This window comes from Solenopsis invicta, chromosome 8 (assembly GCF_016802725.1).
Source record: "Solenopsis invicta isolate M01_SB chromosome 8, UNIL_Sinv_3.0, whole genome shotgun sequence".
Lineage (NCBI taxonomy): Eukaryota > Metazoa > Arthropoda > Insecta > Hymenoptera > Formicidae > Solenopsis > Solenopsis invicta.
The window spans coordinates 14,110,313-14,137,090 of NC_052671.1; the positions used below are offsets into that span (position 1 = coordinate 14,110,313).

A 26,778-nucleotide genomic window follows, 5' to 3' on the forward strand; every position below is an offset into this window, starting at 1 on the left:
GCGTAGAACTGATCTATTTCTGCTGCCAATTTGCTGCTAAGTATTGCATGAGAACAAATTCCGTCGTATTTCTGTTAATATTCTATTGTCACTTGATACGGTTTGATTATATTCATGTAATTGTATTCATGTAATATCTCCATTGTAATTGTATGGGTGCAACGTGTGGTTATAATTACATGGACAATACGATTATACCTAATCTCTACATAATAGTTGTACACTTGCTACAGAAATCATATAAGTCATTTCCAAAGTACTATGGCTTCTATAATTTTGTATGGATTGGCGCAAACATTATTCTGATGTGACAATCGTAATTTTTCTCAATGTTATCTCCGTATTATCTTGCTAATTTTTTTTGTGTATTGAAAATATATATTTTATTTAATAATATATATTCTATTTTACAATCATTGTTTCAAATATAAGCAATAAATTACATTTTTGTTTATATGAAACAATGAGATAATTTTGCTTATATTATGAAATTTAATTTTTTTTAAAGAATTTCATAATCTTAAAATTTAATAATTAATTTAAAGCATTATATCTTTATTAATATCATAATAATTTTAAAAGAATAACATAATTTGATAATAACAATATTACAAAATTCTAACTAGTTTAATTTATTTTTATTTGCTGTCTGATATTCTTTTCTCTTAACTCGTGAAAATTATGATTGAATAATGGAAATATATATTTTTTATATTATACAAAATTTTTTTATTTATTCAACTTACATTTCTTTAATGCGCTATATAAGCTCATTGAGCTTATCTTCAACTAGAATATCTTTACATAAAAATATTCTCAAAACAAAAACGTTATTTTTTTTATGAGCGTGCAACTAATGTCAACTTCTACCAATATGAATTTATTTTAATCTCGGTTTAATTACTCTTTGCTTTTTTCTAATTTTCAGAATTAAATGAAAACAGAAAAAGTAAATTAATCCAAGATGAAAGTTAATCTATATTGGTAAAAATGGGCGTAAATGTTGACTCAAATTGATTTTATTTGCTTCTAATGTTTTTAATAGCATAATTTTTAATAACTTAATACCCCGACATTTAATTACAAAAATAAATGCGATACTTTTATCTCGCGTCCCTTTTAATACATTTATGAAATGTTCGCCGTTCTTAGTGATTAATTGGCGTGTATGTATATGTGTACAAGCCACTAAAACTCACTTTTTCGCGCGTATCCTAGGCGGTCACGTCAAATGCATTGTATCGTGATACTAACTTCCATTTTCGATCGGTTCGCCGTCGATTCTCAATATCGCTGCACGGACGGTTTAATGAAATTTTCGAGGGTTTCGACTCTGCCATAAATTTCTATCGCCGACAGCGATCTCGTTCGCTGATACACAAAACCGGACAAAGTCGACGCGGAGTCGCGAGAGAAAATACTCGTAACTTCATTCTCGACTCATCGTAATTCAGCCCGCATGTACGACCCTATTTTCGTCGCAATGATTAAGATCGCCCGATTTATTCTATGGATTTATATCCGCGCGAAATGCAATCGTACGTCGCTCGGGGAAAGCTTTCGGAATGTTCTACGTGACTCGCGAGATTTCTATACAATTCCTCGTACAATTCCTACAATTTGTCTCCAAATTTCTATCGCGCGCGATAAATCTCAGACGTTACTTTAAACATCGGTGCAACGCCTGGGCCATCGTCATGCGACCCGAACACGTGCGGACTCTTCCTTTTACGAGCTAACATCTATTTTTTATATTCTCATGACGTAGCTCCGCTATGGAAGCGTAGGAAAATGCGGTCTTACGCATATCGCGAATTCTCTCTCACCCGATCGTCCCCGCTTCCCCTCTCGGTCCTCTTTGCTATCCCTGCGTCGCGTCGCGTCCAATTCCACCGTGTCGTTCGCGGTGGTGGAACTGTTCGGGCAAAAGCGACCGGGTAAATATCTTGCCGGTAAACGAAATTGAATAAACATTTTTCAGCAAATAGAGCCGACAATGGTACGAATTTAAAAGTCGCTGAGACGAGCACAGGTGGTTCCCCTGTCGCTGGAAAAAGCGCCGAACGGAAAAATTGCATTCCCTCCCCCTCCCCCTCATCGCGATCCCCCTTCCACCCTTTTCACCTCCACTCATCGCATTTCGCGCGTTTCTCCCCTGCACATTTTTCGCTCCGTCGCCCCTCTCTCCCTTCTTCTTCTCATCACTCCCCTGTCCATCCCTGCACTTCCGCGCACACCGCGAGAACCGTCCCCGTAAAGCTCTACCTTCGCGGACGACGCGACGCACGCGGAGTCGACGTCGTCGTCGCGTCGGTGATGTAATCGACTTTCGCGCCGGTTATCCTTCGATTCTCGCTGCGAATTGGTTATAAATGCTAATGTACGAGCCAGCTGCGATGCAATCTCCGCGAAATAACGTTTCAACATGAGACGTGCAGTTTTAAATTTGACGAAATTTCAGCGAAATTCTGCGAAATTCCATGAAATTCTACTATGAAGCGATATAGCATATTCCACACATCGAGCAAAATCTGGCAGAAACAATACTGTGAAACACGGGCACGTTCGAATTTATTTTCATGCGGTCCAAATCTTTCTTCCTCCGCTTTGTTCTTGTTTTATATTATTACACTGAAAGAAAAGTGTGTGGCATTTGTGACTACCATTGCGTTGTTAAAAAAGTATAATTGTATTCATTTTAATAATTATTGCTATAATAATTAGTACTAACAGCTTTATATGTAAATATTTCTTCCAATTATGGAAAAAGTTTTACTACAAATTATGATAATTACAAGTGCTAATATAATAAAATATCAAGATATGTATGAAAAATGAAATAACCATTTTTATGTAGTTATTGCAATGACAGTTAGAGTGAATATAATTTTTCTTAACATTTGCTTACACTGAAAAACTGATTTTGTTGAAAATACAGATATAAAAACAATCATGTTGGTTCATTAAAATAATTACATTGCATTGGACAAAGAATTTGGTAATTATTAGCAAATTTTTCATTCTTTCAGTATACTAAAAAAAATAAATATATTTATTTGATAATATATTTGATAATATATTAATAAAAAAATAATAAAGCAATTATTTTCAAGCAGTAAATATGACCATACTAATAGCACAGTTAACTACATTTCTATTTAAATTTATTATACATATCGTAAAAACTAAAAAGATGTGTTTGTTTAAGCAAATTTTGGTGAAAATAAACAGAATTCCTGGTTATTATGATTAAATATTTTGGTATACAATCAGAATATTTAAATAAAGCTATATATGAGAATTTAGTTAAAAAAGAATTTTGGTTGGATATAAAAAATTTCTAGTTTATAATAAATAACGAAACCGTTATTAAATAGTCGCGATGGCGTTCTATTTCTCGTTAAAAAGAAAACACATAGAATAGAGTAAAAGACGGAGCATTATGAGATTTTTCACCGACGTTCTAGTAAAATAATTTTTTCTCATAAATCCCCTTGGGAAGATGAAAGCAAATGGAAGATGTATTTTGAGAATTTTTAGTTCTGCACAAATGAGCTACTATAATTGTGTCTCAAACATAGTAAAATTTTGTAATAAAGTTTGTTAATTGAAACTTGCTATTATTAATTCAGCTAATCTTTTTAAACTTACAATATTGGAACCATATGAACATAGTAGATCTAACTTTAAATAAACGCTAAACTATTATTGTTAATGAATATGGATTACTATTAACACGTATGATATCTCGTTCTCTCACTCCATATTTTATAGTATAATTTACTACATTCCATGAAAGTGTAAGATAATCGTATGATATACTTGCATGAACGCATATCATAATTATGATAATTATAACGCATGTTGCAGTATCCATAACTTGCACGGTTAAAATAATTATAAATTTACAGTCGGTACCGAAAATTACTATAAATTATAGTGAAATTACGTTTATTTTAACCGTTTTCTTTCCTCAATGTAGATTTTATAATATTAATGCAGAGAAGCACTTTAAAGTACACGTATTATTGCATATTTCATAAAACATTCTATTTAAATATCCGGTCAATAAATATTAACTTTATGAAAAAAAAGAAAAAAGAAAATCGAGGTTAATCCTCTCGAGGTGCGCCTTTATCGTCTTTAGAATAGAGGCGGACGACGGCGTTTGTTACGCGCCAGCGATCACGCAGTCTTACAACGTCGTTTGTACTACGTGCAAGCTTAAAGGGGATACCGATAATTATCAACAATAAGTGGTAAATAAAGTCAGACAATAACGGTGGAATATCAATGGTTCTACGAGAACGCTCGCGACGTCAGAAACGCAAGCTCGTAAATAAGTCGTAGAGAAAAAAAAGAGCGAGGGGGAGGGAGAGGGGAAAGGCTGCAAATCGAGACGAAAGAAGGAGAGATCAGATCCGATTTACGATCGGCGGCTTGGCTTGGCAGTTTGTTCCGCGGCGGGATCGTTTCTTCGCCGCAGAGAACCGTGGTAGCCGATCGAGCGCAACGATCGATCACGCCGAACGATAAATTAGCGTCGAGTTAGTATCCGACGTGCTTACTTCGACCGACGGCGTTCGTGTGAATGCCGATTGTCGAGAAGTGGTCTCGTTATACAGGACCGTGTATATTGTGCATATTTAGACGGCCATGAATGCGAATCGCCGGTAGAGGGTGAATTTTGGGGGAGCTGTTTCGCCATTATGCGAGCGAAGCGGCGGCGAATCTGACTTTCCCTCGCTATTACCGAGCTCCATGACTACTGGTACACCATTGTTAGGGCCGCTGTTGGAATTAATTCCGGCATATATAATTAGAGGATCTTGTCTAATTACGAGGAAGATATCGTCTCCGCATCGGGGAGTCGCGAGGCGACTCGAGACGCGACTCGAGACGCGACATCTCGTCTCGCGTAATAATTTCAATATTAAAAATGTCGCGCGGCGTTACAAATTCTTGAAGACGCGCGCGCGCGCGCGCGCGGATCATCCAGCCGGCTTACGCATTATGCAAATCATTTTTCATGAAAGTTTCAAAGCCGGCCGTATCCCGCCGAGCTCGAGTCTTAAATCACGGTTGAAGAATAAAGAGAGCCGGTGTCGCGAGATCGGTTGATCTTGCTATGCATTTATGGATGTCGAACGTACGAAGAAAGCAATATTTCCCCGCGCGGAATCCATCGTCGTCGTTTCTCTCGATCCGCGAGCTTCCATCCCGCAAGCTCACCTTCTATCGCCGCGCGCCCGGCCCTCGATTCGTCCCCGCCTCCTTTTTCCTCTTTTTCCGTACTTCCCATAATGGTGGGAGTCTACCATGACCGTCGATTATTGTCCCCGTTGGAAAGCTCCAGGTGACCGAGTGCAAGTACACAGGAAAACACGTAGAGCACACGAAAGTTTCCCGCGATTTCCCCCAGGGCCCTCGAATAATTCTACGTCGAAAGTCCTTCTGGAATTCAACCGTCTTTCTTAGGACGTCGAAACAGTCACGGACGGCGCAATGCCGACGTCGGGATTCTCACAAATTCCGGCTGGAAATAAAATTCGTCCGAGTGCATTGAATTCTCCGACATTACGAAAGCGCGAGTGTCGCCCGAGTAAGAGAACAGAGAGGGGAAAAAAAGAGGGAAAAAGAGAAAAAAGGAAAACGGTGCGAGCGGCGCCGTGCGGGGCGTATAGATAATTCGTCGAACCGTTTCTGCGTGCGGCGAGCGGCGTTAAACGATTATCGAAACACGGAGTTAATGATCCTAGCGCCTTAACGTTAATTACTTAACGTTCTTTCGAGGAAAGTAGTGTAAGTAATCGAGTCTCTCCTTTTCTCCTTTCAGTGATCAGCGAAGCGGGAAAGTGGCCGACGGCACTCGAAGCCTCAAGACTGACCCGGAAGACAACGCGCGATTTATTTACATGCGGCCGAGAGCGCAAGCTCTGCGGCACATGAAAGACACAAGTAAATTACTGGTTCGACTTCGGGCGTTGCTAATCGGCTTTTCCGGAGAGCGCGGAGAGCACCAATTCTCTATAGAGAACTCGCTCGCGACCGTGCCACCCGGCGGTGCATTAAAACGGCGCGGGAAATTCGTCGGGGACGAAGAGATAAAATAAGGAAAAAGCTTCGCTAAAACATTCAGCGAGCGCGAACCGGCGCCCACGGACGTGCATCGGACTTGCTTATTACGGAAATCCAGTTTGTTGGAATGAGGCTTTGAAGTTTCTATCGCTCGCCGACGAACCGTGCTCCACCTCTTTCCGCTGCCATTCGTTTTTTGCACCCGGAGCCGAAGGAAAGATGGGAGAGCGGAAAACTGAGCGGCTTCGCATTCAGACGGTAGGTAGAAAGTTTAAGTGACTCATGGAGACTCTTTTGAAAATTTCCGCACTGCCGTTCACTAAGTTTCTGTTTTTCCGATGAGAGAATGAGAAGTACAGGGTAAAGAGAGAGAGAGAGAAAAAAGATTAGCAGCCACAGTTTCTCGAAGGCGTTATTTTTCATCCATTTTCCACGTGCCGCACGGTAATGCATTAGTCGGCGCGAAGTAACACTTGTATCGCGATTCGTTTACGAACTTAAATTAAGTCACATAACTCGAGCCGTTAACATCGCGCAAGTTGATGTCGCGCTCACGAACGAGAACACGACGAACAGTGAGTAATTGTTTTGATGTCATATCGTGTTGTTCTCTCTCTCTCTCTCTCTCTTTTCTCATAAAAAATTAAGCGTATACTTATATTTGTTTCATAAATTGTTGGATACGTGTAATCTTCCATAGCTCTATTAAGGGAATTTTTCAGTGTGACGGGCGGAAAAATTACAACATTTTACGATTCTTTTTTCATGGAAAGAAGTAAATTATGAAATTTTTACACTATATTTTTCTACATATAAATAACTCTCAAAACTTTTTTTAAATTTTTCTAATACTTTTAATATAATAATAAGTTGGCTCTTTCTAAAATATATTTGATTAGCGCAGGAGATTCGACAAAAACTATCCATTTAAAACAATCGAACGAAAGATACTTGATCAATATAAGTGTCGCTAGTCCGTGCCAGAATTTAGGGATTTTAGTTATGAGTTTTACAGACTGAACAACGATTTATATTACTACAATTTACAAAATATCAGTACGCTATTACATACTACTATCGCACAAAAATACACAAATAAATTTTTGTATAATTTTTTTTATATTGAATTATTAACATAGATGTCTAGTCTAATTCTAAAAACTCGACGTTGCTTCTTCGTGTAATCAACACGTCTGGAGACTCAAATTTCGTAAGACTGCAGAGCTTTTAAAATCAAATAAATATTGTCACGACTTGACAACTCTAATATTTGTCTAAAAGATAATAGAAAAGATTTGAAAACCTTTTTTTTTGTTTTCTGCATAAAATCCATACTGCACATATGTATCAATGCATTAAAGTATATGCATAGCGTACTTTAATAAAATACATATTGCTTAACACCAAGTTACTCTCAGCGTACTTTAATTCTGGAATGGAATTTTTAAATCTATAAAAGTAATATATATGAAAAGTTGTAACAAAATGATTACATTTAATTAGTAAAACAGGACGAACTTCAGGAGCTTTTAAGCCAATAAATAACAAATTAACAAAATAACATGTGTCTAAAGTTTAGGTATCAAAAGCCGCCAACTTTTTAACGATTTCATCGTATGAAAAATATAAAATTCTCAACAAAAAAGCATGATTGATGTACGGGCGATAGCCATTCATGTGTAGAATAATCCCTCAAAATTTCAAACCGATCGATTAAATAGTTTTTCAGATTTTACTTGTGCTAACTGAAAAAACCTGTTTTAATAAAAATACGTTCAAAGTTTTGTTTTATTAATTTTTGTAAATATATTTACCTACAATTAATCGGCGATGTCATTTCCATAAATGTACTTTTATTTTTTTTTATAAAAGTTCTTTTAAAATATTTTGAAAGTTTGAAAGTTTTACACTGAATAATTTCCTTTTAACTACCGCGATAGATGAATTGTAGAAAAATTGTACAATAATGGTATTAAATCGAGGAAGATTTCGTAAAATTGTGCTAAAATAATTTTGCCATAAAGCAGCAGTTTTGTTAGAATCAAATTTTCTAAATAATATTTGTCAAAAATTGGACAAATTCAAATTTGAAGTATAAACATTTTAAAATTGTTTCAAAAATTGTTTCTTTAATTAAAATTTAATTAAAATTTTATTATACAATATGTAATGTTTTATATTACAATATTTTTACATTATAACTTAAGTATACCTAATAATAATAATATAATATTAAAAGTATAATAACAAAAAATTTAATAATTAAATTTAATAATAATAAGAGATGTATTTTTGTAAATATATTGATTTTTTTACACATAATTATATTTCGAAATGTTTTATAAAAATATAGCTAAAATATTTTTCTCAATTAAACAATTTCTTTTTAAATTGAATTCTACAAATATATATAATAAGATAATTTACTATTATAGTTATTGTTATAGTTTGTCATTTTAGTCAAAATACTATTTTGAAATTAATAGCACAAATAGTTATCAATATTTTATAAAAGATTAATGCTCTTTTGTAAATACACCCACATAATTGTAGCTTGTAATTTTTGTATATAAATTCGTCGTGCAATTTTATAAAGATTTTCCTTTTTATAAATATTTTCAAAGTAACTGTATTCTCTGACACAAATAACGTTGAAGTATTAAAGCTGGAAATAAGCTGAATTTATAAGCCGGTCTTTAAAATGTCTTCTACTTTGCGGAAGAATATTTTTATAATATTAGCCATCAGTGTCCGCAACAAAAAGATTCTAAAAGCTAACTAATATCATAGAACATATTTCGAGAACATCGATTTTCTCTACAGAATTCCAATCCACATTCCAGCTAAGACGATCCCGCTATGGAAAAATGACGGAAGTGTCCGCTCTACGTACGATCGAGCGTCCCTTTGCTGTCAGAAGATCCTTCCAGGACATCATTCAGTCGAGCGATTTCGACCGCGCGTCGTAATAAGAAATCGACAGTGACGAAAATCAAAGTGACAGCTGGCCGAATGACGCCAGCAAATTTGAGTGCTGGTCGAGGAAACGCGAGGAGATATCCGTCCCCTAGATTATAGCTCGCGCGTAACTTCAGTCATGCGGCTGTGGCGATTGAGTCTACGAGATTCGAGGACGCGCGTACGAAGAAAACCCTATTATAAAACTCTATTCCTGCCGAGAGTCTCGCTTGATTGTCGCCAATTCTGATGATTCCATGTGATCACACGCACAATCGTGACGCACAATCGTACGCGCAATCGTAAACCAACAGTGTCGTGAATTAACGATTGCGTCTGAAAACAGATATAACGAGACCTTTGACATGTTACGCGTATCATCACGAAACGCGAGGTTATCAACGAGAGCCTTTCATCTTCGGCCATTAACTCGTCACTAGAAGTAAGTGGTGAATAGCAAATGCGCGCATACGGCGACATATCCGGTAATAGACGTGAAACTGACGTCGACAGGACACGGTGACTCTGTAGATAGGACAAAGGAAAGAGGATGGAGAAGGACAACGTTAGACATTACAGAGCTTACGAGGGCTTCAAGCCGGCTAACAACGGCAACACCTCGTCCCTGAAAAGATCGACGTCGGATCGCTCGAAGACGCATTCGTCTCGCCAAGTGAGATGTCTGTGCTTCGGCGGTGTGCCTGACAAGGCTAGTCAACATTCTTTCCTGAAAGGGTTTATCATAAACCTCGGGATATGCGCCCTGCTCGTGGCTTACACCCTATTGGGCAGCTTCATTTTCCTGGCCATCGAGAGCGGGACCATCGACGGCGTTGGCCTGCAACAAAGGACCCTCGCCACCACGATAGCCGGAAATCAGCACACCAGAAGAAACACTAGCGCTTGGATAAAACAGGTAAGAAAATGAAATTGCTCTATACATTTACTGCATCCATATATTTTTTAATAGTAACCTCACGCGGAGAAAAAGTTAGCCAACGAAAGCTAATGAAACTGTGGCAGCTAAAACGTGTCCCTTAAAACAAAAATAACTAGCTAAACAGGAACCGTTGCTACAGAAGCTCATTTTCAGTTGTTAAAATATGGATGCTAGAGAAAAGAAAATTGCTACTGAAGTCAAATAACGTTTAGCTGAATCCATTATGTTATTTTCTTTCCGCGATGGAAACTACTATTATTTGCAGTTAGATTAAGAATTTTAACTGAGATTATATATTCTTTGATGGAACTTGGAATTTTTCTTAGGAGAAATATTAAGAGTTTCTAAATTAATATTTAAATAGAAATAAACGAAATTGTGCTGTCCAAATACGTTTTATTTACTTTCATTTTAAGGCCAATTTTAGGGACTCGATCTCGAGGAATCCTTTTATAAAATGGAACTCTCTTGTTTCAAGACAAGAATGAAAAATTTTATAATTCCGCGCTTTTTATCTTATCCCATGTGGTTCTTTACTTACGAGAAATACAGGAATACTTCACCGCGTCCATCTGTCGGCGGTGTTGCGTGCGGTAGAGCCAGATTAATTGAGCATAAGGCAAATTGAACTATAAGAATATAAAACTAGTACATAAAACGCGTGTGGGTATGTTGATGCCTGTATAAGAAAGCGCAGACGTGGAGACTACTCCGCTGAATATGCTAATCTACGTTCAGCCGTCAACCAGCTTATGGTTTTTATGCACGAAAAGTAAAAGTATCAAATGAGCGTTCTTTCTGGTTTACGCGGTAATTGTTTAATAAAAACTAGATACGATTTTCTTTACATAAGTTATTAATGAATTTCAATGTGCAAGTTGCTATTTCATTTACAAGTTTTTCAGTTATAAAAACATATTTTGATGGCAAACACAAGTATGAGATTAAATGAGTATACAGGTTCAAGTCAAAAGAAAGAAATGGAAGGTAGCAGTTTTAATAAATTTCTCAGAAAGATTTGCCCTTGCTAAAGAGCAAAATTCAAAGGAAAAGAAGACAAAATTACCAGAATAATTTTATTTGCCAAAATATATTTTAAACTGTTAACACATGTAATAAAAAGTAAAAATTCAAAAATTTATTTCTTTTCTGGTAATTTTTGTCTTCTTTTACTTTGAATTTTGCTTTTTAGCAAAGGCAAATTTTTCAGGGAAATTTATTAAAACTACTATTTTTTTTCTTTCTTTTGATTTGAATCTGTATATTCATTTAGTCTTATACTTGTGTCTGCCGTCAAAATATGTTAAATTTCTATTATAAAGTCATACAAACGATACTTTAATAAAAATTTTTAATAAAAATTTTATTACATATAATATTTTGTTTTTTAAATAATGAATCTTATAAGACTATTGTCTTTATGACTCATTTACACAGAAAAAAATTAGTATCAAATCAACAATTTATTGTTTTATTAGCAAAAATATAAAATTTTTTTAGAAGAATTTATAATGTTAAACACATATGATTTGTTTAAGTGAAGAAATTTTGTTCTTTTATGTAAGCAAATTGTCTGTTTAACATTATAAATTCTTCTAAAATTTTATATTCTTGTTTATATGTATATAAAACAATAAATTGTTGATTTATTATTAATTTTTTTCTGTATACTTCTCGGGGTGACTTAACATACTCTATGAGTCGAATGCATTCAGCGGCTCTAATTTTTTGCATTTAACACGAAATTGCATTTATCTTATTTACTAAATATATTAAGAATTTTTGAATATTTAATTATCATAAATTATAAAGTATTTAATTATAATAAACATACAACTTGTTAAAGTAATTGTTAATCTACTATAATTGTATGAAGAATTACAATAGTTTCAATAAAACGTTATCCAACTAGTCTCGCTCTATCCTACAACTTCGAATCAAATCAATAGTTTTACGTGCGTTAGATATTGAGGAATAGCTGCCATTTTCGTAGCTAAATGTGCCAAAACACGCTTTTAATTTTAACTAATAATCTTGTTCCTCGCAACAAATACATTTTACTTTTAAAAGTCAACTTTCAGCACGATGACAGAAAAGTTTGTACTAACTGTTGATATTACATCCATTTTTGGGTGATTTCAGTAGCAATTTTATTTAATAGTATTTTAGCAGTAGATTCCGCTATCTTCTCTTCGGGAACTGTAGGTTGCACTCGTTTAGTGAAAGCGGAAAAATATTGGAACATATTTTTAAATCACACACAATTTCCTTTCCAAGAAGTATGCTCATTATGCCCGAACGTAGCTGTAAATCATAGACTATAAGAAGTTATACGGCCACCCAACGAAGATGCATGACAAAACTGTTCTCTCGAGCTCGAAAAGTCGTAGATATATTTCGTAATAACTCTACAGTGTGTGTATGTACACTATATACAAGCGAGTGCAATAAGAGTAAGAATAATAGAAGGAGAGTAAACAGATTTGTCGATACTATGAGTGCATCACGGTTGTCGTTGCCGTTGTCGCGAGAACGTAAGCCACGAACTTGTTTTTACTTCTCTTTCCCTTGAGGAGGAGCAAACAGTTCCGGCGGCACCAGCTCTCGATTTATCGTCACGTCTCCGGTTTCATTCCGCTTTTCTACCTGAGGTGACCTCAGTGAACCCGAAGTCAATCGAATTATCGGTGCGTTCTGGCGCGAGCGCTCGTTTCAACGAAGTTTTATCGATCGTGCTTCCTTTCCGCTATCCTTACGCTTTACAGGAAAAGCGTATTCCCCGAGGACATCGGCACAAAGGATGCTGTCTGTTGCTTCCGGCCAATAATAGCAACAACGGATTGTTCTCTCGATAGCGATCGCTCATCGTCAAACGATTGAATATTCGTGTGCGTTTTATAAATAAATTCTTTATTGTTGCGCGCACCCGGGGAGGCAAAGAAAAGATTTTCAACCGGGTTTTATTACCTCGCCTCTTTCTCTCTGCGCGAAACGTCCCTGTGTATTTTACGCCGTACAATCTAATGACGAAGCAATCGCCCAGAATTCACCATTTGTCGCGAGACGTAAGCTGCGAAACGTGCTGTGCAGTTCGTGCCGGTCTGACGTGCGTTAATTAGACGAGCGCACGCGAGTTTAATTTAATCGACAGCACGTCAGCCGTAATCTTAAGACGAACGTAGACACGCGCCCGTAGTCGCGAACGGTAGTCCACCACCGTACCTGACAATATTTCGAACGTCGCCGTCTAATTAGTAACCCTTGACGTGTGACGCAGCTGAATCACGAGGCCCGGACGAAGACAGTGGAGAACATATGGATAATCACGGAGCATTTGAACGTGCTCTACCGTGAGAACTGGACAAAGCTGGCCGACCAGGAAATCGCGCGATTTCAGGACCAACTAGTGAAAAGGATCACGGAGGACATGATGGCGACCCAGAATGCCGGGACGTATACCGGGAGCTCCGCCAGCGAGACTGTAACGGAACGCCGTGTGCCGGAGTACGAGTGGAACTTTGCAAAGGCATTCCTCTATTCTCTGACAGTGCTCACCACAATCGGTAAGTTTTCGACGCAATTAATTAATTATAACGTCGCGTGCACGCCCATTTCGTCCGCGCTTTAGCGCGACGCCTCCCGTTCGCATTCTTGTAAGCGTAATGGGAGATTCCCAGCCGTGCGACTATGACAAAATGCCGTATCACGTGTCAGCTGCAGAAACCGTACGAATTACAATTTTTTTTTCCTCTCTCTGCGCTCGTGCGTTAAATTCTCTGACGCAATAATATATTTTTGACGTAAAAGAGTCGCGCGCCACCGAGTTCAGAGCGCGCACGTTAACGAAAATCTCCGTGGCTTTGAGCAAAAATCTAATCTCGCCGGGCGGCATGGCGATAGCAGCTGGGGAACGTATTATTTGTAAATCGCAGCATAGCTGCGGCAATCGCAGTAATGGCATGATAAACAACGCCATACAATCAGTATCAGCAAGCACACGCGTCGAAACTACAAAGTGCGCAGATGATGTTTGCTCCTCTGCTTGAACTTGTGCGACTTCGCATCTGCGCAAGCACATCTGTACATGTGTACGAAGGCATAAGTTTACACGAAAGGAGTGCCGGCGCGGCAGAATATTTGTACGTAATTAGTAGGCGAGGGGGAAACAGAGACGAGCACCGGAAAGACATTGGGGCGCGCAGACGGATAATTAGTTGAATCAAATACTAGCACAATTAGCTCGTGACGTTAAAGGAACGATGCTGGCGTTAATAGCACTGACAATACAACTTGCAGTTAAACCAAACAGTCTTTACAATTTATTGAAACAATTTATAAACTAACTTTCTTACTCCAAATGTTGAGGGGAGAGGGGAGAGAGGGTGTTTGATATTTCTAGATAAACCATTTGCAAATTTAGTTTCTCCCTCGCTCAATTACTTTTTCCTTATCCGTAAGGGAAAATGCGATCCAAGAGTTTTATTGAAAAACCTAATTGCATCACAAATCACGGGCGAACGAAAAGAAATACTCCGTAATCAAACGAGCTCTCTTCGCGAAGTGGCATTGATCGAGGCGTACTTCCGCGATTTGAGATCGTCGTTCGCGTAACGAAAGTAGCAAGATAATAATATGGCGGACATCAATTTTTGGGGCAAACAGAGTCCGACGTTAACGCGTAATGGCCTCGCCGATGCGAGTGCAAATCTGTTGTCCGGCCCGGAGACCATCGGTTTCCGTTCATTCCTCCGGCAATTTCATCGCTACCGACTTAGTGGCACTGGAAGCGAGTGACGTCACGTCCAGTCGTTTACTCTAGTTATTACTGAAACAGATTGGTACTTCATGAGTCGGTGGATATTTAAAAAAGAGGAAGGAAGTAATGGCCGGGGATATCGAGCAGCTTATCGAATTATCGATATATATACTTATATCTTTTTTAATGCCTTTTACAATTTCAGTCGATTTTCTCGAGATGGTCTTTACTATCACTGCTACGTGTGCCATTTCTGAGATCATGGCTTGGTTCTTTTACCTCCCACAAATTGTGTGAACAATTTTCAAATAATCTATTAAACTTATTTTAGACGTATTAAATAAAATATATCTATATCTATTTATATATTATCTATGTATCATCACTGCAATATTTTTTAAATGTTTTTTTTATAATATAGAATATGTTTAAAATATTTTTGAATATCATTAAACGCAACTTTTGCTGCATATTTTTTATGATAAAAATAGCGCGCGGGGAATATATTTCACGTCAAGTTTAAAAACGATCATTGAATACAGTTTTTTTCTCTTTATTTCATGCAGTTCTTCATCCAGTGTTTATCCAGTGTCTCGAATGCGCCATCCATTTCAAATTCCCTTTAAATTTTACGCTTTGTGTGTACCTACGGAAAACATTCACAATATGCTACGGAACTTTACGAATGACCCTTTTTCAGGGGGACGGTTTAATCATATGCTACACCGCAGCCGGGTTCTCGGAAATTAATATTTCGTAAGCCACGTGTCGACTACTGTGTTTACAGGCGGAGGGCTAGGCGATTGATCGTCGCCCTCGAAATAGGTAAAATCCCAAGGGCCGCATGATATAGCATTCGCAATTTTCGCCGGCAATGTATATAGAGCGAACGTAATACGCGTATCCTCACGCAGAGATGTAATCGCGGGGAGGAACACGCGCGCGCGTGTGTTCCATGAATTTTAATAAAAATTTTAGCTTGCATGTTTTTTTTTACCTATCGTCTATATGGCAAATAGGACGCCGGTCATTGCCGTTACGAGGAAGATCAGTTATACAAAGTGTCTCATTTTAATCAATCTAGTCCATTTTCTCCGAAATTATTGATGACATAAAAAATTATTTTAAAAAGTGGAACGGTTTCGAAAGGGACGTATTTTGATCACGTTGTTTCAAGGAAAGGCGCAAAAGGTGTAATGCGCATTGCCACTTATAAAATAAAATAAAAAAAAATAAAAAAAGAAAAATTATAATTCTTTTATATATTATGATTCCTTTAATAATTCTATACATATGTAAGATTTTAACAAAAACTTATCGATAAATTAATAATTTAAAATATTTTATATTTTACCATGCTATATTTCGACAAAATAATAAAATATAAAAAATAAAGTCTTGTAAACTATTGATTTTTTGATAATTGTACCTTAATATTTTTATGCACAGATCAATGAGATGATTCAATTGAGGTAAAAAAAAAGAACATGTTTTTCAAAAAGTATGCAGTTTCATATTTAGGAATTGTAAAATTTTTTTAAATCAGCTTTTCTTTACTTCAATTGATTCATCTTATTATTCTGTGCATAAAAGTATTAAAGTATAAATATGAAAGTGAGAAGGCTTTTTTTATTATTAAAGTATTATTATTATTAAAGTACAGTAATCAAATAATAATTAATAGTTTACAACAGTAATGCCTAATCTTTTCTAAACTGAGGGCCATTTTCAGAAATAGGCAAAGACCGCAGAAACACACACTTAGATGAGTATACATGGATGAGGGAATGGTGAATAGTAAATGATGGATGAACGTATGTGTGTATGCATGAATGCATGTAACATGAATATACATGTGTGAATGAATTAAAACGATCGAAAAACGATGCATGCGTCTCTCGAGATGTTCTTCAAGTTTGAAACAATTGCTTGAGAGCTATTCAATAAAGCTACTTGTCTATAAGTGCTCAACATTTAAAGAAAAAGAATAAAAACAAAATTGTAACAATTATTTTCAAAACGACCGAGACTGGCAAATTGCATTACTATATTTTCATTATTTATATAAAGTTTCTATTTAGAAGATATGTGGTTTCATATTTTTCGACTATGAGTCGGCGGGCTGTGAAAAATTCAAAATTCCGCATGCGGCCCGCTGGTCGCGGATTGCGCATCACTGGTTTACGAGATATCCTGTATTTTATGACAAAATGTGTCAGAACAAATGTAAAATGTCTTGCAAGCTATTGATTTTTCGATAACTTCACCGTAATAATTTCATATGCAGAATATATAAATAAAGGAATTAGGAAATAAAGAAAATAAATTATATAATTTTAAGAAATGGCAATAAATTTTATATCATTTTGAATCCTCCATTCAGAAAATAAATAACTAAAATATATCCTCCTCGAAGCGATTCCACTTTCATCTAAAACATTTGTTTTGTATTATCAAGAATTCAATCAGAGAAAATTGACTGGATTGATTAAAAGAAGATATAGTTATGACTGTATAGTTATTACTTGATGCAGGTAATTTCGAAAATTATATTATTTCTGATATTAGAACCGAGTAATCCATTCAATCTTGCTCGGTTGTCTCGGGGTGTTTCCTATCACAATTTGTTGCACAACTGTGACCTCGCGCAACACTATACCGACGACTTCCTACGCCATCATCGTCAGCAACAGGATCAATAGTGGAACAGTTCCCAACAGGAAAACGGCATAGAAAATTAATTTGGTCTGGTGAAGTTTGCTCCCATCTTGCCCTAAACTCTGACCGTTTCTACTTCCTCCACGTTGCATTATTCTAAATAAAACATTTGTCCTATCGCTCTTTTTTTCTTGACTTACAGACACAAATGTATGATTGCCTGTCGTTGTTTGTGGTTTTCTTCTTTCTTTTTCTATCATTGTACAGTTAATTACGGAAAGTATCCCGGTACTTTTTATCGGCTTGTCCGAGTACGAAAATATTGTTCAGCGAGTCAACTACGTACTAGCAGTCGAAAAACTTCTTACCAGTATAATACTAAGCGGATGCTATCGTTCGTAACTTTTCGCGAGCAAAAAGCAAGCAGACATATCAGCCGGAGAAATGAGAGAAAAACTTTTTTGTCGCTACATGTACGTTTTCATGCGTATTCGACCACGAGCCGTAAAATCAACTCGAATGAAGTTTTAATTAGAGTATTATAAGCATTAAAATGAAGCTTTGATAGACTAATTAACATTTTTGTATATTTCATACAAAGCCAATTTTCTGAAATGAATTTTATATGTGATCTATTTATTATACGCTTTAATTACATTTAGCAAATAAATAGCAAATAAATTATTTTTGAGATTAAAACGGTGACAAAATTTCCAATACGATTTCCAAATTTTATTTTTGTGCTTATTGACAAAGACAAATTTTATTTGTAATTCTAGTAATAGCAGTAATAGTGGTTGTGATGGTAGTGGTAGTGGTTGTAGTAGAGGTAGTAATAGTAGTAATGGAAGTGGGTAGGACTATATCAATCTCTAGATCTAAAATGTTCCTCTGTGATTCTTGCTAAGACCTTCTTTTTTCTTAGATTTAATACAGAGAGATGGTCCCTAGGCTTTAACACAGCCACCCAGACTTTTTTTTATACTTGGCATAGTCCCAAGTTCTTATGCAGCCCTAGTTACTTAGGCAACACTCTTGAGCCTGCCCTAAAATCCGAGGTTTTCTTAGCGTAATCTTTAAAAAATATGTAGGATGACTTTGGCAAAGGTACTGTCGACGGCATATACATTCCGAAAGGTGATTAATTAAAAAAGTTTGGATGAATTCAACCTGGATCTTTGATACAGAGACGCGCGACTTTTTATGCCACGATCACCCTTTGATTTTATATGTAAAAAAAAATAGAATTTTTTTTTTGTGCATTTGCTTTCCGTTGAAAGAGGAGAAAGAGAGGAATTTAACCAAAACAGCGATGTCCCAGCGAGAAAGCGCAAACACATCACGGAGATGAGTAAACAACTCCCGGCACGTGAACGAAGCTGTCCTCTTTTAGGATAACTCTTTCCCCCATTTATTCATTGCGTTTGGTTGGTTTATCGTTTAAATTACGATTGAATCTTTTGATGCGAAATTTTTACCAACCTTTATCGATCTTGAAGAATTGGATAAAGATTAAAGGCTGAAAGAGAAGTTACGTCGTTGGTCGTCGACTCGTGAAAATCAGATTAAAGTGATTTAATAGGAGTTAAAATAAAGCACGCCAAGTTTTCAAGCAGAAAATTGAAAACGAGGCAATTATATACGTGTGTGTTTCATGTTCCATTGGTTTTTTATGGCAGTAATTGAAAACGGAAAAGTTTTGTGATTATTAATTAAAACAATACGGCGTTACGTTTAAATTCGTTCGAAAATTACTACGGCAGTGTATTACAGCGAAAATTTATTAAATATCGATTTTGCTGTAAAATCGTATTGCACCTCTAAAATTTGGCACGGAGAATTGAATTCTTTTTAAAGGAGCTTTCATCAAATGATCAGTATGCACTACTTTTACTTAATTTTTTGTTGCGCTTTTAATGAGAAAGAATATTTTTATAAAACATTCATATCTTGGATAACATTTATTAAATAATATGATAAAATCTTATCTAAAAATTATAATTTGCAGTTATGTAAGTATATTTACAAGAATGGAAGTGTAGAATTATCTTTTATCAAATATTAACTGTTTACGCAATTAATTTTAAAATGGTATTTCAGCAAAACTTTGACGATATGGCGAATCATCTGAATAGTATCTATATTTGCAAAATTAAGTTTAGAAAGAAATTGTTTAACACTTTAAAAAAATATTTTATCTGTAATATATCTAAAGCATTTAGAAATATAATCAATATACGTGTTTATAAAAATGGATAATTATTTCTAAATTATAATGTACAAATATTGCAGCATGAAATATTACACATTCAGCATGCTATCGTTTTAAAAAATTCAAACAAGTTTTGAAATAATGGTTAAACATTTATAGTATACTTATCAAACTTAAATTTGTCCAATTTTGATAAATATTATTTAGAAATTTTATTTCGACAAAATTGATAAATGACACCTTATTCTAGCACAATTATTGTAAAATCTTCATCAATTTATAAAACCATTATTGTATAATATTTGCACAATATACGTAATTATTGTACACTTAAGTAGTTTTACAAATAAATGTTTAGACAAATGCACAATGTGTGCATCGTAAAACAAAAAGTAACGAAATCGTACATAGAAGAATCACATATTTTAAATTCACTTTAGTGAGATGTTCTCGAAAAGCATAACTGCTCTGCGGAGGCAACAAAGTTGCGCAGGCATTCAATGTTTTAGAACCTTAACTCCCTTTGATTTTATATTCTTTAGGTCTGCGTTAGAAATGCGTCTCCGTAGGGCTCCTTTGCTTTTCTACTTTATTCGCCGTACACCTCACGCTACGACTCTATCCTGCCTCAGTGGCGCATAATCCAGTTTACGTATCGCGAGAGACGAATCATCCGTTTGCATTTTACGATATGAGGTCGTATGAATATTTGGCCGTCTGCCTCTCCGCACACAGGCAAAAGTTACGTATTCAGAAAACGGTTCTCGAACACCGTCGCGGCTGGACGGGGACCAAGAACACGAAACTCTCCGGGAACTGGACTGTATCCTCTAAAGATACTCCTCGCTTCATCTACTTATGCATCCTAATCCGCGATATCCTCAATACGAATTTACGTATGGCCGTCACCCTGGTGCATCGCTTCCGCCCGACTTGCGACGATGCCTGTCATTTATGGCGAATCGATTCCCATTGTGAAAGCGGGAATGCGACGCGACGTGGGAAAACGTGTGTGTTTGTCTACTTCAGTTCGAATCTCTACGCGAGGTGTTCCCATTGATATGTTATTCGGATCAGCTGTATGAAATGAAATTTTAAGACCAAGTGAAATTGTGTGCGTCTTATACATAAATGAATATCTCATCTTCTTTTTACGCAACGATGCACGCTTGTGCGAAGACATGAAAACGCATTTCTATTTTTTCGGGGGTTGGGGGGAGGGGAAAGATTTGCACTGCTTCAGCCGTGAAGCGATATAGATGAGAGTTTCATTAATCATCTCGAATGATTACTTTCGCGGCATTCACCGATGTCTTCGCACCACGAGAGTACATATATCCGCTGTGTATTCACAGTAGCGGTACACGAGTAAGTTTCATATCGTAACGACACGACGCGCTGTCTGTGTTGCCAGTTTTATGCCACTTCTTCTCATGCATCTCCTCTTTATCTTCCCGTTTGGAATAGTCGCAACTTTGGGGTGGATCGGGAAGAGCAGACACGATTTTGCGACCGTCTTAATGACGGTGGAATGAAGGAGGTGGTGAATTTTAATCAGAAGATCCTTGTCGCCCTAATGGATTGCCAGGCGCGAAGGGACGCCGACTAATCACAATTTGTCGCTCGTTTCGGTGGCGCTGCCCAACCAATTGGCGCAGTTTGCTCCGTTCATAGTCTAAACTTGAATTAATTTTACATCGGTTTATATCATTTGTTTATACTTAAATCTTTATTTTATTGTCGACTGATTACCAAAACTGAATAAAGATAATAAATATAGGAAATATTGTTATTCTTCTTGCGTTTTGGTATTGTTTTGTATTTTTTTATAAATATTATAAACGAATAGACCGTTCCGCAAAGTATTATTTTATCATTTATTTCTCATATTATCGCCTTGCGTGTTACATCAAAATGCGAGAAACTCGATTCTCACAAATTTGTTCGGATATGTTTCTTTGCTATTAAATGTGAAAACGAATGAACCAACATTTTTAAATAATTTTAACTCTTCAACTAATAGCGGCACTTCTTCATGCCTGTCATTATTACAAGCTTCAAGCTTGTACGTAAGGATTAATCGAAACCGAGAGATAAGAAAAGGCGAAGTGAAGAGGCGGAACGTGCGCGCCGAGTTCGAAAAAGTAGTAAGGAAGTCCCGGAGTGGCAATGGGCGCACCTACCACCACGTCTTCGCATCGCACGAGATTCGAATCACGCCTGTCTCCTCCCTCGTTTTCTCTCGTATTTTTCTCCTCCTTTCTGGCGCGCTACTCGTTTCGCCTTTCGTCTTTCGGGCACGTCAGCCTTCTTTCAGACATCCTCCATCGTCTTCTTTACCTCTTCCGCCACTACGCCGTGAAATTGCTATTTTCATTTTCTATTTTCACCAGCTTTCGCAAACGAACCGATCGAATCACGGCCACATACTGTTGACCGCCGTTCTATTCCGAGTTCGACTCGGTTTAACTTGTATGTTCTATTTCGTTAAGTAATTGCATCAATAAATACACGGTATAAATGACTAACTGTGATTTCTGTGGTATAATGTATAATACATTGGCATAATTGAAGGATTTCCTACAAAAGTTAAAAAGCCCAACACTTAAAGTTTCAGGAAATAAAGAACTTGCCATCTTTAACATGTATTTACGTAGTATAAATATAATAATTTTTCTCCACACATAAGTAGCAAAGGTACGTATGCTCAATAACATATCGTGGATTAGAATTGGCTTTATTGCTATTTTTGCTATTGACATGTAACAAACATGTGAGAACAAAATCATTAGCTTTGATTAATATTTTGTATATTTAAGAAATAAAAAAACTTGTTTGGTTCTTGCAGAAATTTTATACATTCACCATTTATTTATCCTATAATATTTTACTTTTATTTTTTTTCATAACGTAATAATAGAGATAAAAGAGGAAGTATATTATTTATCGTATAAAGCAATAGTTTCTTATTATTTTATTTACAAAATATTATAAGTTGCCTTAAAAGAAAAACATTTACTTTTTTTTATATTTCTCTTTGTACAAATACGAAATAGGTTTTTTCCAGACGTACAATACCATAGAATAAGGAAAACTAGATTTTGATTAATATTTTGGGAACCCATTAAAAAAAAAACAGAAACAAATTCTGAACTTACATATTTGATTTTTAAAGAATTTTATTATTTATTACTTATTTATATTTTGTGTTTTCTATCTGCTTTTTGCTGAAATAAACTTTTCATTTTACTGATAGAAAATGATTTAACGCAATAACTCAAATAAAAAATATACTTGTTTAGTTTTTATAGAAAACGCAAAACCCTTCAACTAATGTTTAACATTCGTAGAAGTAACTAGTTGCAGTGCTTCTCTTTATCTTTCTTAAAAAATTAATTCGTTACCGTTATGAATTACCGATGCCGAGAAAGTTATATAATACAGTTTAGTTACTCAAAAAATAATCGTTACTTATCAATTACTTTTCTGTTAACTTTCTGTAACATTTGTGCATAGCTATTATATTTTAAATACAAGAATCTTACATTTCTATCGTTCTTATTTTTTACTTAATATTTTAATTATTTTACTTACTATATTAAACATTAAATTGAATGTTAAATTATTTTATATACAGTTTTATATTCTGTTCCACAAAAAAGTATACGGCATTTAATTAAGATTACTATAGCGTCATTTCTTTTATAACATTGAAAAGCTTGAAGCGTGTTCTTTTGCACAATATGTGCTTTGTTGTCATTCAGAGCATTACCTTTTGTTAAAAATCTTCAAAATGAGTGCAAAGTATCTCCAGCGTTATGAAGTGTTTTTAATTTTACATCAAAGAGAACCAAAATTATAGTACGCTTTAAAATGACTTAGAAAGTTAAAATCATTCGTTCAAAAGTGAATGAATATTAAATAATGAGAAACGTTGACCTACCACAGAAAGAGGTTTAATCCGTACGACGACGCCAAGAAAAGACAAAACGATCATTCGTCTGTTTGATCAAAATCTTATGATAATATTGCATCAAGTTCAGGATCAGCTTTGTAAAAAGGGTATAAATGTTGAGATAAACACTATTAGAAGTTGTTTACATGAATCAAAGATAGAATATTGTTCAACAATCAAAAAATTTTTTTCACACAAAAATATTAAATGTCACAAAACGACTGGCATGAGCTCATGAAATTTTGAGTAAAGATTGGGATAACGTTATCTACATGAATTATAAATTAAGAGGAAAATCTGTTTATGCTCTTAAGCAGCAGTCAATCAAAATCAGGAAATTATGATGCTCTCTACTTCATAAATATACTGAAAAACTAATTAAAAATATATTAAAATGATACCAAGCAATAATTGACAATGAGGGCGAATAAACTCATTACTCGATAATTATGCAATACCTTTGTGAGTCTATCTTTGAAATACTGTAATCTTTTTCTTAGATTGTGTGTTTTCTATATTCTGTCGTACATTTTCTTTTAAACTATATGGTAAATTATCATTATTTTAAACACTTAACAATAATATATATTTAATCTAATAATTTGTTGAATTGTTTACAATAAATCCTGAAATATGTTAAAATTATGGGGGTCAATTTTTTTCAGCCAAAAGTTCAGATTTAAATTTTATGATACAATCATCGTAAATCAATGTTCTTATCTAGGGCTCGTTTTAAAGTCTCAAATTTAATACTTACATGATAGTTATCTTAAAGATCCTGGTAAACGCATTGTTACGTATTCTTATTCTGATTATTAATAGCCAATTACAAGAGAGATAATCTCACAAGGAAGATCGTTTCTCTTGATTTGTCAGTACAAAAGCGTGGAGACAACCGATGTATCAGAGGGTATAAATAGCTAGCGAGCGTTAAACACAACACACTTCTCACGACATACACACATTTTCTATTTCTATATTTCTGCCGAGTCGTTTACATATATTATTGGAGCGGCAGCCTCCCATTCACAGAGATCGGTCAAATAACAAGCATCCACAACGACTGTAATTTGAACGAGGCCTTCACTAGGCGAGTAACGAAATAAAATCCTGGGGTATAAGGAACGGAATATTCTTTTCATTGATTCGTCGCGTCGATCTCCCACGCCGAATTATTTGTCTTGGATCCTTGCAGAGAACAATAACATACATATTTGGGACGCTCTACCGTTGGCAATTAAAATCTGGGATAACGAGTCGGCTTACAACCGACACAATTTTCCGAAACACGCATATTGTTAATGACTTTTGAAATATATAAGGTAACTTTAAAAGTAACTACTATATTAGTTACGATTTAACAAGAAAAAAATGTAACTAAATTAAATTACAGTTTTAGAGTTAGAAAGAAAGGAACAAACCTAAGTTTTTTTAGTTCTTGAATAGAGTAACTCTAAGTAACAAGTTATTTCCCAACGGTTATTCTGCAACAAATGGGAGAGAGAGAGAGAGAGAGCAATAGAAGGAAGAGAAAGAACAGTACCCGCAACGGGTGAGAGAGAACCGATGTGTGTTACATTTCCTCAAACTATTGTTGTTAAACTAATTTTAATAAATTGATATGAAATTAATATAAAGTTTTAAGTAATAGTTGGATGTAAAATCGTTTTAATTAAATTAAATTAATAGAAAACTATATAGAAAAGAGACAGACGGCGAGAGAGGGAGAGAGCAATATAGGAGTAAGGCAGGTTTCCCCACAGACTTAGGAAACTATAGACCCCAAGCATAAACTGCTATCTTAGACAAGGGAGAGTGTGATAATCGACGTAAAGATAAAAAACGGCCATAGCCTTATGGACCATAAGCCAAATTCGGTTAGACTCGGCTCATTTACGAATACGTGAAGGATTGTGTAACCAAGTTCAGCCGATATTTCCCCTTTCCGTGTTTATCACCATTCCCGCAGGCGTACGCTCGGTCTATAATTTTCTATGTCTTTGGGTTCTTCATTATGTAAGATCATCCGTCGAATCTAAAAATACACGCTCCACACTCTTTTCGGGAGTGACTATGCCCTTTGACGTCCCAAACACACACACACACACACACGCACGCGCGCGCACGCGCGCACACACACGCACGCACGCACGCATGCACGCACACACGCACGCACGCAGCACGCACACATACCATATACGTATATACATACACTAACACTAGTGGTCCAGAAACGATCTCTACGCATCTATTAGTACTAGTGTTAGTAAATATTATATTTAAAGCTAAATAAAACCGAAACTGAAAGAGCATTAACATTTTGTCTTCCCAGAAAACCGACAGGCAGTAGTATAACATTAATAGCCGAGCAGTACACTCGAAAATTCTATCGCAGCATTTTATTCTGTAATCTATTGATTTATTCATCATTATGGGTCGTACATCGTAATAGCTCGAATGCTCGTAGATACATTAGAAAAGAAATTATTACGTGTACCAAAATTTCGGATCTCAGCGTGCAGCAGAGAACTCAAGAAACAGCAGCACTTTGGCGACAAGTTTAAATTGCAAAAATTTGGAAGCTGCAACTAATTTGAAGGAACCTAGAATAGACGAATCCGTGTAAGTTCGCATCTTATTTGATTGGAAACTTAGCTTGAGGCATTAAATGTGTTCTTCTCAAAATTGCATTTTCGAAATCGGTATTTTGCTGTTGAACGGTTACACAATTTTTGTTGAAGTCAATATTTGAAACTTGTGATAACTTTGTGAAAAAAAAATTGTAAAATGATTTTCCTGGGCTCATTTTAAAGAGCAAAACTTTTCGATTATCTCAATTAATTATTCTCGAAGTGTCTTTCGAAGTTGTCACAAATTTTAAATATCGACTTCAGCAAAAAATGAGTGACCGTATAACAGCAAAATTAAAAGATCATCTATTTTACTCTTCAAAAGAGAATGTAACATCGACAAAAATAATAAATCATAATAAAATTTTTCGAAAACATTTTACAGCTTAAAGTTTCTACATATTTTTTATATCAACTTTAAAAACATCTTACTAATCTTTTACGGAACTATACAAATAAAGATACTCGTAAGTCAAAATTTGTTACAAATTTTGCAAGATTATTTGACGTGAATAAAAGATCGCAAACAAATGCAGTTTACAACATTTGAAAGCGTGAATTTCTACCTTTAATTTGCATATTTGTTGAGCA

The 26,778-nt window shown here is 35.6% G+C and overlaps 1 protein-coding gene across 6 annotated transcripts in view; it reads left to right on the forward strand.

Moving 5' to 3' along the window:
* The window catches only part of LOC105198139 (TWiK family of potassium channels protein 9), a 428,118-nt gene that overhangs the window by 296,000 nt on the left and 105,340 nt on the right, over nucleotides 1–26,778 (forward strand). For 5 of the 6 annotated variants that reach the window (XM_026135521.2, XM_039452969.1, XM_026135520.2 and 2 more), the window contains 3 exons: nucleotides 5,837–6,336; nucleotides 8,922–9,952; nucleotides 13,254–13,539. In XM_026135521.2, coding sequence (XP_025991306.1) covers nucleotides 9,587–9,952; nucleotides 13,254–13,539 — 652 coding nt within the window. In that variant the 5' untranslated portion in view covers nucleotides 5,837–6,336; nucleotides 8,922–9,586. Of the gene's footprint in view, nucleotides 1–5,836; nucleotides 6,337–8,901; nucleotides 9,953–13,253; nucleotides 13,540–26,778 lie in introns of all 6 variants that reach the window. The other variant, XM_026135519.2, reaches the window with a different exon arrangement.